Raw genomic sequence first — 12,227 nt, forward strand, 5'->3', positions numbered from 1 at the left:
TAAGCTCATACAAGAAAACTCTCCAAGTGTTTGTTTTAAAATGATCTTAGATACTAAAAAAAAAAGAGTGGGATCACTTCTATAAATTAATAAAAGGCATCCGTAGAGATATTTGGAGTAATTTTGAAATCAAAATACTTCAGATTACAGAAAAACAAAAGGATTAAATTCATGTTTTAATTTCACCCCCAGGGGTGATAATACAATACTTCACTTTCAAACTTCCAAGTAAAAATTGTTTCTAAGAGCAAGGAGAAAAGTTTTTTTCAACAATTTGGTATTTCAATTAGTCTCTTCAAATAACAAGCATCATTCTAACACATTAGGAAAGTACTAGAACCAGGCTGGTTCCCAAGAATTATATTTTATTTAACAGAACTATTATCTCTCATATTAATAAATACATATGAAAATAAGGAAGAATAGTCTGTATAGAATGGTACTGAGCAGTACAGAAATATGCAATATTTTATAGTGACCAGCATTTGTACTTAATTTAAAAGAAAATTTAAAGTAACACAATCCAGAGTAATATTTAAGTTTTCTGCATGCTAGCACAGCTTACGAGATGTGGCTTCAATAACATGGAAACCTCCTGGAGAAAATGAAATCTTCCAAATTTCACGGTCCATCAAAATTCTGTTGCCAACAGAGGCACTAAGATGGGTTGTTCCTCCAAAACCCTTTCTTATCTTAGCTAACGGCCTTTCAGGAATTTGAGGGCCCACATATGGAAAAAATAGAAAGACGTTTCTCTCCTTGGAAGCCACATAAGCACAGATATTTATCATACTTGCTTGGAAAATCTGATTAAGTACTTTTCCATGGGCATCTTCCCTCATAACATCTTTTAGGTTTTGTGTTTTAAATAATGAAGGTGACTCTCTACTTTTTTTTTTTTTAATTTAACATTACTAACATTGGTAGTCTATGTTTAAGATGGCAGTCCTGCAAAGAATTCAAACATGCACCCAAACAATGCTGATACAGCAAAATAAAACTCAGCAATCACTATTTTAAAACAAATATTTGGGCTTGTTTGGGGTTTTGTTTTTTTTCTTGAAGATAATAACGCTCATTCTGAAAGTATCATAAAGCCTCTTGAAATATTACCTGTGTAGATGAAAATCCTCCAAGATGATTTCTTTGCTGACTTAACCATTTCATAATAGGTATCCCTTCCTCCAGCCTGTCCTGATGAAAGTGTGAGAGCAGAGCATACGCTGCAAGTTCAATATCAATGGACCGTGGCTGCCAGGAATCAGAAATTTCAGAAGCAGGTGTTATCCAGAAGCGAAATTCTCCTGAAAAATAAACCAAAATAATCTCAGATCCACAGACTGAAGTCTTTGCATGTCTAGAAAAGACAATTTATGCTTACATATGGGAACTAGCATAGTTCTTTAAAACTAAGTGAATGTTTAGGTGCGTGCCTAGCAAATGTCTTATGTACTTCCTCGGCACTTTTTAATATAGCTACAAATTAAGCTGGAGTCCAGATATTCAACTCCAATTAAATTCAATTACCTTTATACTGACCCTTCTATTGTCAATAGGAAATGCTCAGATAAATGAGCCCTTGTGGAAAAGCCACCTCATTACTGGGATGCTCACTAGAGAAGGAACTTCAGGGCATTACAGCTGCCCAACCTGTTTGTTCTTGAGTGAAGTGCAAAACCTCCCTTCCCAAAAATGACCATCTGACAAGCCTCACTCAGAAAACAGGCTCTGTTTTTAGTCTACAACATGAAATCTTTCAGTTTCTTCAAGAGGATAGTAACTATTTAAAACAAACAAACAAACAAAAAACCTTTGATATCTTTGATTACTATCATATAGTCTGCTCTTTGCCCAAAAGAGGAAACAAAATGCAGTCATACTCAACATGGAAGAGGCTAAATATGATGAGATTATTGGTCACTACAGAAAATGCAATACATTTCTGTATCAGCTCACAAGATGTCCAATCATTCATCTCTTCATTCCAATATTTATTTCAACTAACCATCTCCCACCCCTGCTCCTGGAAGCCTCCTGATCAATCAGAACTACTCTGAAACAGTCAGTTTCAACTGTCTAATTAGACTAACTTTACAAGTGCACATAACATGAGAGAACTGACAAGTCATGCTCTTTGACAGCACCATGGTTTTCCCATCAAGTACACAGAAACTAAAACAGAAGGGCTTAGCTTTGCTGTGAATTAAAGCTTTATTTGAAGATATTGTTTTATCTAGCAAGCTGAGAACATATTTTAATTTTCAAGGATTATCTCTTTCTCTAATTCCACATATATACATGTAAAATTGAAAAAAATCCATCTGTACCACCATAGAAAACTGTTGTGCAATACCTTGCTGTTCTGCTCTCTCATTCAGCATACTCAAGGCTTCCTTTGCTTTTGTACTCTTTGCCCATGACAAAGCGTAAGACACAAGTGCTAATGTATAATTATCTGAAATGCCTTCTTTTAATTTATCTTCCAGAAAGTTTGTAGCTCTCTTAATGACGTAGGCATGCTGAAAATGAAGATCAAACACTGAATATACGTTATTATAATGTAAAAGAAAAAGCTCATAAAGGAATAGAAACTACTATCTTCAAACAACAACCAGCATGTACTGAAAAATCTCAGAATCACAGACACAAACCTCAGAGGCAAAGCTTTTAACCTCACACCATCTCTTATGAATGTTAGTAATCCCAAGAAAACTGATCGAATGACTGAATGCCTCTAAGGATAGGTCCCCCCATAAATTCCCTTTTAAGTTCCTAGACTAAAGGCATGACAATATTCTTACTAAAAGCAATTGCCTTTAGATTTTGCAAGGGTATGCAAAATGGATGGCCTCACAACACATACTGTCTTAATTAGTAAGCCAAAATACAGGGAAATTTTACCAAATCAGGTTACATTTTGCCTTTATTCAGGATGTTCCTCTATTTCTCTAAACTACCAGGTGTTTGCTGGGTAGTATGAGAATTTATGAAGTATTCCAGAAACTGTAAATTCTATTTATGAATTCCAATACCTCTTTATCTTGGAACCCAATGAGAGAAGACATGATATATGCTGTGAGAGTGATTGGATTATTGGTGCCTCCTTGAAGGTCACTGTGTAACACTTTGCCTGGTTCCTGAAATTCTCCATTTGATTTCTGATGCCCAACGATCCATTTAGCTGTATCCCTGAGTACATCTTTGTCAATATCTATGAACTGACGAGCTTGAAAAAAGCATCTTAATACAAAAGCTGATAACCTGGAGGAGAAGGTTAATGAAACATGACAAAATTAGCTTCTGTTTAACATAACATAAGAATATGATGATGCATAAAGTACTCAACACACAGCTTCCAAGCACAGAGGAAAATACGTGCTTTATCCAGACAAGAAAGGAGACTAAGCTTAATCCACAAAAAAATGAAGCTATTTCCTTGTTCCTAAAGATAATTCCTTTTGCAGCTGTTACATTTCAAAAATAAGTACAGAGTATATATTCTCCAAGTCTTTATTTGTCTATATTTATCCAAGTCTCTGCCAGTACATGTTTAATTTTATTCAAATATTGCTCTCCTGCCTTGTGTTGCTAAGCTGAAGTAGCAATGTCATAACTGCATTACTGCAAACCATAAGTGTAGTTTATGTAGTTTACTAGTGATAGTAGTTATCACAATTATCCCTCTAATGACATCATTGAAAAAACACTTGTTTTATTCATTAATAATCTGAAGTTTTACTTTGACTCCTTTCTTTGCTAAATGTGCATTCACGTAACTTGTTACTGCAATACATATATAGCAGGGTTGCTAATAAAGATAAATTATCTTCATTTTTCACTCCATCAATATTGCATCTAATACAAATCCCACTAAAACTGGTGAAGAGTGCTCATTTGCTCCAGAAGAATGGACCAAGTAAGTGATAGAGTAATTGGAACAGTTTTATTTGAAGCTGGTAACATGCTGAAGCACAAACACACATGTAAACTAACCAAATGCAGATTAGCTAAACAGCGTGTTGGAACTTGTATCTGTTTATCTTTCTAGCTTCCACAATTATGTTTACTATGTTTCTTAAGGTGAAATTCTACACTGAAAGAGCTTTTCAGCTGTATTTAGAATCTCAAAAACAAGGTGTAGAAGATGCAAGTGGGACAATTTTTTTTTACCATCAGTAGCTCAAATAATCTCACAGAGAATTCCTCAGAGAGCCCTCAGTATCCAGAACTGAGAAAAGTGAAAATCTCTTTGAGGCAATGGTGAAAGCTAAGCCCTAAATTGTTTCAATTGCAATAACAAGCAATGTAATTAACGTTATTCTTCCTTTGAGAAATTTTCAGACAAAGCTGTCTGTTTCTGTGGAGTCGCATTTATGTATATAACACTTTAGGTAGTCTCAGCTCCTGATAAATTACTAGAGAACTAAAAATGTATCTATGGCACTTTTGCCTCTTGGAAAAGAATACTTTAAACACTGGTTCTTAAGCAGGCAGAAATAGGCTGTTCTAATACTCAGAACCCTTAGAGCTGTTGGACATATTATGCACATCTATATTAATAAGTCAGATGTGCCTAGAATTTGTTTCCTATGGTCATAGAATGGCTTCAGTTGGAAGTGACTTCAAGGATCATCAAGTTCCAGCCCTCTGCTGCATGCAGGGCCAGCACCTCCATTTCTAATACTAGACCAGGCTGCCCAGGGACCCATCCAACCTGTCATGAAGACATCTACCATCTATCAGCTAGCACCTACACCAGTGAACTCTACTACTTTCTAAATCAGGGTTCTTCTTAAACAATGTGCAGGGATAACCTGGAAAATGTCAAGAGAGTGTCAGGGTCAGAAGGCTACCGAAGACTATGCTGATACTTAAGCAATAGTGTGGTTCACACTTCTGGGCCCAGGGATATACATGGGCACTTCCCAAACATATGCATAAATATGGTGCACACAAGAGTAAAACGGAAGTGCATTTCAGCCACTGGAGACTTCTGGTTTGCAGAGACAGCAATGGTGATTTAAACAAATGCTCATTTGACATTCTGCTTTAATACAGTTAACAATGTTTCACCCCTTGTTGTTGTGGCAAAAAAACAAATCCTGAGTAGCCTTAACTAGCTTTTTTTTTTTTTTTTCCAAAGAAGTTTTAGGTTTCCTCCATGCTGGTAAGCTATCTTCTCCAGCAGAACAACTCAAAGCATTTCATTCATCTATTCCCATGGGTAAAATAATTCATTGTTCATCCTTTGTAAAATTAAAAAGATCTGCCCTAATATTGGCCTTGACAGCAAGCTATCCAACAGAACGACCTTAGAGTTGGCCTGAATGCCTAATGAAAACCAGGCAGAAGGCTAAGACAGCTGGAAAATTTTAGCAGCTTCACAAAAAAAATAAATAAATCTAGTCTTGGGAAGTATCTAAAATGGTCAAATTCCAAAATGAATCTGGCAGAACTACTTACCATGTGCTCCCAGAGGGATCTTCATTTCCAAAGGCACTAAAAGAGCCATCATCCCTCTGGAAAAGCAGCTCTCTTTGATATCCTGGAGTGAAAGAGCAAAGATAGGTGTTGAATACATTCCTCTTTTGTGGGTTCCAGTATAAACTTCTGACAGACATGAAGCAAGGCACTTTTGAACCTGAATAAAACATCTCTCAAATCTATAAGAATACACTAAACCATGTAGCAAACTATAGGAAAGTGGGTAACAGTAATGTGAAAGAGCTATCTACAAAAATAGACCTAGAGGGCTCCTGTTCCCACAGAACTCATTGGCCCTTCTGTATCCCTTCCAAAACAGGATGTTCTACGATTCCCACTCATCCACCACCCAGATGGGACAGTGCAGGGTGGAGGCACTACCTTATAACTCAGTATTTCTAGAAGCACAGCAGCAATTGTAGACTAGATCTATAGCTCAACTCCTCAAAAAAGCTGAAATACTGAAGTCTTGCAACTAGAGAAACATTCTATCTTTCCAGCAGACAAAAAGGACCAGCAAAAATTAAGTATTTTCCAACTAGAAAGGCATGAGAGAAGCCACAAGTTACAAATCATGGAATCACAGAATAGTAGGGGTTGGAAGGGACCTCCAGAGATCATTGAGTCCAACCCCCCTGCAAAAGCAGGTTCCCTACACCAGATCACAGAGGTTGGCGTCCAGGCTGGTCTTGAATAGCTCCAGAGAAGGAGACTCCACGACCCCCCCTGGCAGCCTGTTCCAGTGCTCCGTCACCCTCGCTGTAAAGAAATTCTTGCTCGCATTCATGAGGAACTTCCTATGCTCCAGTTTCTGGCCGTTTCCCCTTGTCCTGTCTCTACACACTGCTGAAAAGAGTCTGGCCTTGCCACTCTGCCCCCCCACACCTCAGACATTTATAAACCTGCATCAGGTCCCTCTCAGTCTTCTCTTGTCAATGCTAAACAGACCCAGTTCACTTAGCCTTTCTTCATAGGGGAGATGCTCCAGGCCCTTCACCATCTTTGTGCTGATTTTATGAAAATTACAGTTCAGACCAAGGATAAATACATCATGGGTTCTGTCTGGCCCAGTAGGCACAAAGAAGAACAATACAACTATGTTTTTCACACCCCATGATGCCCTGGTGTATTTTCAAGTCAAAATACACAACCATTTTCCACTAAAATATTCCACTTTCCAATGTCCAGCACAGATTTTATTTTTGACCAAGTCTAAAACTTGGGTGGGCAAGAATCAATCACCAGAACATGTTTCCTAGAGTTCTGCAAGGAAGTGGCAGGATGAGGATGTGCCTGCTAATTTTGGCCTACTGTACCTCACAAAGAGTTTAAGCAAAAAGGAGTTAGCAACTATCAATAACAAAAAAAAAAGCACAACAAATCACCTTCTAAAATGCAGTTTTCCTCTGAAAATTAAATATATAAAAACAATATATAATGGGGAAAATTTTCCTTGTAAGTAGAATTGTCTGCTCCCCAATTCTGTTATCCCAGAAGAAAGAGGAAAATGAGTTTTAATTCCAGGTTGTGTGACACCAGCAAAGTAGCTTTTCACATACCAACTACAAAGTCACAGGTACCTCTAAGCTAGTAAGTGTTCTTGAAAACATAACATGTTCTTTAAGCATACAGACCTTTTCTCATAAATGATAAGGCTTTTGATTGAATATCCTCTCTCAGCTGCCTAGTTTTAGTGAGGTATTGCAAAATATACACGTTTGGAGCAAAATTGATCATATTCTGTTCACCACAGCCATAAGGCATTTTAATCAGTGATGACAAACCATTGATTGAAGGTCCAAGTAAATCACCTGGAAGATAAAAATAAAACATAATACAAATAAACACATGCCTAATACATTAATGACGGTATCAGCTAAACTACGAAAAAATTTAATACATTGGGAATACTTACCTATAGCAGTGACCTGCACTCTTTCACTGCCACTTACAACATCAGAAGGAAAAGTGAAATCCAAAGTTTTTGTCACTGTTTGTTGTTCAGTCCCAGTTAAATCCAAAAGGAGCGTCTGAGAATATGTCTGTTCCAATCCTTCAGCCTACCAAAATAAACAGAGGATTGTTATAATTTCTAATAAGTTGTTGCTTTTTAGGACTGGAACTGCATGTTTACTGTGCTGGTCATCTAAAACTCTGCAAAATACTTTGTGCTGCTTCTTAACACATCAAGAACCTGAGATATTGGCCCATCTGAACTGATACATAAATGTTTTTATAATAACGACCTGCTTCCACTATTTGCTTCTAACAACCGTGTTTTAATTATAAAAATACACACAAAGTCATTGAAAGCATCTTTGATTCTAGTGAACTCAATGCCAAGAACAGAGCTCCATGATCAAGCATATGCCAAGGCCAGAAGTGCTCTCTTTCATGCTGTTTGCAGTCCTACAGCCTGTCATACAAAGCCGACTTACACCAGTTAAGTTCATCACTGGAGGTTCAAAGGTTCAGTTCATCCATGCATGCAAGTATCTTGGAGAGAAAAAATGTCTTCAAAGTAGAGGAAATGAATGTATTGCTCTTCTCAGCCTAGCTCTTAGTCCAACAGGATTTAATTCTCTTCAGCACATCTGAGCTTCAATAGAAAGGGCAATAAGTGACTCCTTCCAAAATCAACTTACAGGACAGTGATTTGGAAATGTCCAAAAAAAAAGGACTATGCTATAAAAGAAAAGTTGTCCAAAAATGGGCCCTCAAAGCAAACAGGAGAATACCCATTTAGCAGAATTCAGCTGGCCAGAGCTTGCTCCTCACATTGGACAAGGCTGAGGCAGTTTTGGGCAAGTACAGATACAGAAATGCAGATGTAAATAATAAAATCTAGAAGAATCTCAACTTTCAGCGTTAAAGTTTCACAAGCAGCTGTGCTCAAATTCATATCACTTAATTCATATGTTTATTGTATTCTAAAATAGTGCAATTTTATGATCCTGTTTCATAAAGGAGGTAGATCAGCACCTTTAGAGCATAATTCATTTAACTCATTATCCTGGAGAAATGTGCTACCAGTATGGAAATCCCACACAATGGGTAAGAAAGTGGCAGAAAGAAAAACCTATGAAATCTGAAAACAAAGGCATAGATGAAGTGAGATTATAAGCAGTAAAGGGACCCATTTTTTACACGGTCCAGTAGTGGTAAGAAAAGGAGGAACGGCTTTAATCTAAAAGAAGTGAATTTTAGGTAGGTTGGATAGGTTAGAGAAATTCTTTATTCAGAGTAGTAAAGCACTGAAACAGTTTCTATGATTCTATCATTCTGTGAAGATCAGCACAAGGAAATGACAAGTCCTGTACCTGGGGAGAAACAACCCCATGCACCACTACATGCTAGGGTCTACCCATCTGGAAAGCAGCTTTTCAGAAAAGGACCTGGGATTGCTGTTGGACACCAGCTTGAGCATAAGCCAAAAAAGAGACTTTGCAGCAAGGTTGAGGGAGGTGATCCTTCTCTCCTACTCAGCCCTGATGAGACCACTGGAGTACTGGGTCCAGGTGAGGGCAAATGGCCTGGATAGGCTGAGAAGTCTCCATCTTTGGATAGACTCAAAACCTGACTCTGAGTCCTGAGCACTCTGCTGTAGTTGATCCTCTTCTGACCAGGAAAACTAGACTACACAGTAACTCAACTATTCCCTAATTCTAGGATCTTAAATAGCTATTTTAGGATGAGATGTAAAAGTGCTTATCAACTCTCACTGAAATGGAGCTCAACATGACTCAAACTGTTAGATGACAAATGTTAGGTAAATCTCATCCAAAACCTTCTAGCTCATCAAGAAAGACTGGGGGCTAAACTTCCATCACTAACACAATAGAGAAATGTTCATAAAAGTAGGCTTTGAACTAAGTTAGGCGCACTAAGAAATTTATTGCACTTATCCATAATAGAGTTACATGGTCCACTTTACCATCCTAGATTGTTAAGCTAACTCTAGCACCATGAATTCATTGATGTGAAAACAGGTTTTGCCTTGCTTTCAGAAACATTTAACATGCAGCCACAGAACAGATCTGTATTTTCAGTTCTGGAAAAAGATCTAAAGAATTTATTTTATAAGTGCTTTCAACTTCAAGCTGTCTGACCTGAAACCAGTCTTAGAAAATGAGAAGCAGACAAGTAAACTGGTTTGCCTTTTTCCAACAGCCCATTGCCTATTTTACGGAGCAATTTATCTGTAGAACAAGCCAAGCTGAAGACTGCTTACCTTTACTAAAACTTTTTGGATGATAGCGTCAGAAGCAGCAGATGATATCGCTGTCACTTTGATGGGAATCTCTCCCAGCTGTTTTGGTTTGATTGGAAATTGAACAGTTTTCCCATCTTCACTTGGTATAAATACAGTCTGTTGATTTCCTGTAGCATTTATTTCATTGGATGTCAGAATAATTTCAAAAGCGTCATTCATTTCCAGGATCACACTAGCCTGTAAAATACAGAAACATTTGCAATAACGAGTGTAAACTTTGAAGAAAATTTAAGCCGCCTTTTTAAGCTGTGTATAGAGAAATAGCTTTACAATACACTCACTAAAGATCTCACAAGAGAGAGAAATGGTTTCTACCAGTAATGTACTTCCTTCATTGTCTGCTAATATTCAAGTACAGAGAATAGAGACTGTTATTTTACCTCAGCTTCTTCTTTCAAATAATTAAAGATATTCACTTCCAAAATGAACTGCTCTCCTCTGATGACAGAGTATGGAAGGTTCAAGAAAACGAAGAAAGGTTGAAAAGCTTCTAGCTGCAAAACAAGATCAGCACAAAACAGTGAATCCCTACAATCAGATACCAGTGAGAAAATGACTATTCAGCACATCTGATTAGACTCTCACTTTTAAATTCTTATGAGAGTATGTTTACTCACTCTCTACAGCTAACAAAAGGTATTACTACAGGTATGAGTCGTAAGCCAAGGATCCTTCTGTATACAAGCACCCTTGTTGGAGCTCTATAATGCCACTAAAATGAAAGCTGCTGGACTACTGGCAGCTTCAACATGGCAAATTCTGACAGGAGAAGGTGAATTGGGACTAAGAAACCATCATTCTGCAAGTTGGAAAGCTGTGATCTGTCCACTAAATTTAGTATGAACTATTTTGCACACACAGGTAAAGGAGGATTCTGAAGCCGTCCACTGACCTACATCCATGTCAATACAGACTTATGTTGGAATCCAAAATAACCAACTTTCTCTATTTCTGCAATTCACCAGCTCCTAAGTATGATGTGTATTCTGTATGGCTAATCTTGGCCTAAGTCTTTGGTTATACTACTAATAGTACATCTTTTCTTAATTAAAACAGAAACAACTTGCAGGAATCTGTCAGAAAGCAATTAGTTTTATCTGTTCACAGGGTCTTTTGGAGCAAGTCTTGGCTCTAGGAAGGCAGTAGTAAGCTCACATCGAGCTCAGTGGGATTTCACCATTTATGAACATCTGTACATTAAAAATCACTGAAGCACGATATCTACTAATAGTGAAATGACAACTAAAAATGGCTTTAATACAGTTTTCATTTAAAAAAATCTTCTAAGTATTTTGAATTCCAGATCCAGAAAATCCTCAGATTTCTTTCTACATAGCAAATATTTCAAAGATATTTTTAGGTTGTTTGCTAAAGCTTTCAGTGATAAAAAATGTCTTTTATCATTAGAAAAGTTGTAATGATAATTTTTTGTCAGTTCTTACTCAGTGTTTTCACTTTATGCCTATTTCCTTTGATTATTTTTCCTTTTAGCCTCCTGCAATACTAAATTTTAACAATCAGAAATATTTCAGTATCTTAAAATAAAACACAATGAGGTGAAATTATCAATATTTCATGTACTAAAAGACATGTAAAAACAATGCAAAGCAGTAAATGACTCTACACATGCAGATATCACATATTTATTTCTCCATCACAATTTTCATGCATTTCTTTTATTTGTCTCTTTATATGGCACTGATTAACATGTTTCAGCCATATGGAACTCCAAGCACAATCTAAACATCCCAACAAGGTTGAAGCACTGAGCAGTGTATGTTGGTGATTATAGTTAAAGAATAAGTTCAACATCTGTTTTACTTGTAGCTTTCTCATATTTGAGAGTGAGGGACCAAATATATATTTTCATGTACTTTGAATCAGAAAACAATTCCTCTTTCCATCCTTTCTCTGCCAAGCTAAGTGGAAGAAACAAGAATCATGATTAGTCTCAAAGGACCCTCAGCCACAAAATATAGATCTGTTTCCAAATTTTGTGGTGTTTTGACCAGGATGTTCAAAGCATATGGTTTGTATCTGGTATATCAGCCAACTACAAATCTGAGTCTGTATCTGGGCTTACATCCTGAAAGATACTCCTCCAAAAGAATTTGGAGGGATGAGAATTTCAGTGGATAAAGGGTTGTCTCCAAGTTACATTCTAATTAGTGCAGGCATCCAGTTGGAAATCTATGACCTAGTCAACCTTTCAAACCTTTGGCACCTAAAGTGGAGATGTTCCAATTAGGAGCACAGTTTCTCTAGGATTTTTTGCATAATGCATGAAGAGATAACAATACTGACACTCCAAAGCGTAATTCTTATTTTAAACAAGCCAAATAATATTCTCTAAGAAGCTGATTATAGAGGGAGCCTAGAACAACTGCATATCTATTCTGTAAATCTCAAGTTGGAGTTCTAAACTGAGGAGTGTTAAATTTAGTTTAAATTGATAAATTTTCCTTGAAAG

At 37.0% G+C, this 12,227-nt stretch overlaps 1 protein-coding gene across 1 annotated transcript in view; it reads right to left on the reverse strand.

Moving 5' to 3' along the window:
* The window catches only part of CD109 (CD109 molecule), a 72,923-nt gene that overhangs the window by 18,190 nt on the left and 42,506 nt on the right, over nt 1–12,227 (reverse strand). The window contains exons 20-27 of the mRNA XM_015859075.3: nt 10,138–10,251; nt 9,716–9,934; nt 7,400–7,544; nt 7,119–7,295; nt 5,464–5,545; nt 3,033–3,261; nt 2,354–2,519; nt 1,114–1,304 (exon numbers count right to left, since the gene is read on the reverse strand). Of these exons, the coding sequence (XP_015714561.2) occupies nt 1,114–1,304; nt 2,354–2,519; nt 3,033–3,261; nt 5,464–5,545; nt 7,119–7,295; nt 7,400–7,544; nt 9,716–9,934; nt 10,138–10,251 (1,323 nt within the window). The remainder of the gene's footprint in view (nt 1–1,113; nt 1,305–2,353; nt 2,520–3,032; nt 3,262–5,463; nt 5,546–7,118; nt 7,296–7,399; nt 7,545–9,715; nt 9,935–10,137; nt 10,252–12,227) is intronic.

This window comes from Coturnix japonica, chromosome 3, assembly GCF_054131305.1.
Source record: "Coturnix japonica strain WE chromosome 3, WE-NBRP24, whole genome shotgun sequence".
In the NCBI taxonomy this organism is placed as follows: Eukaryota; Metazoa; Chordata; class Aves; order Galliformes; family Phasianidae; genus Coturnix; species Coturnix japonica.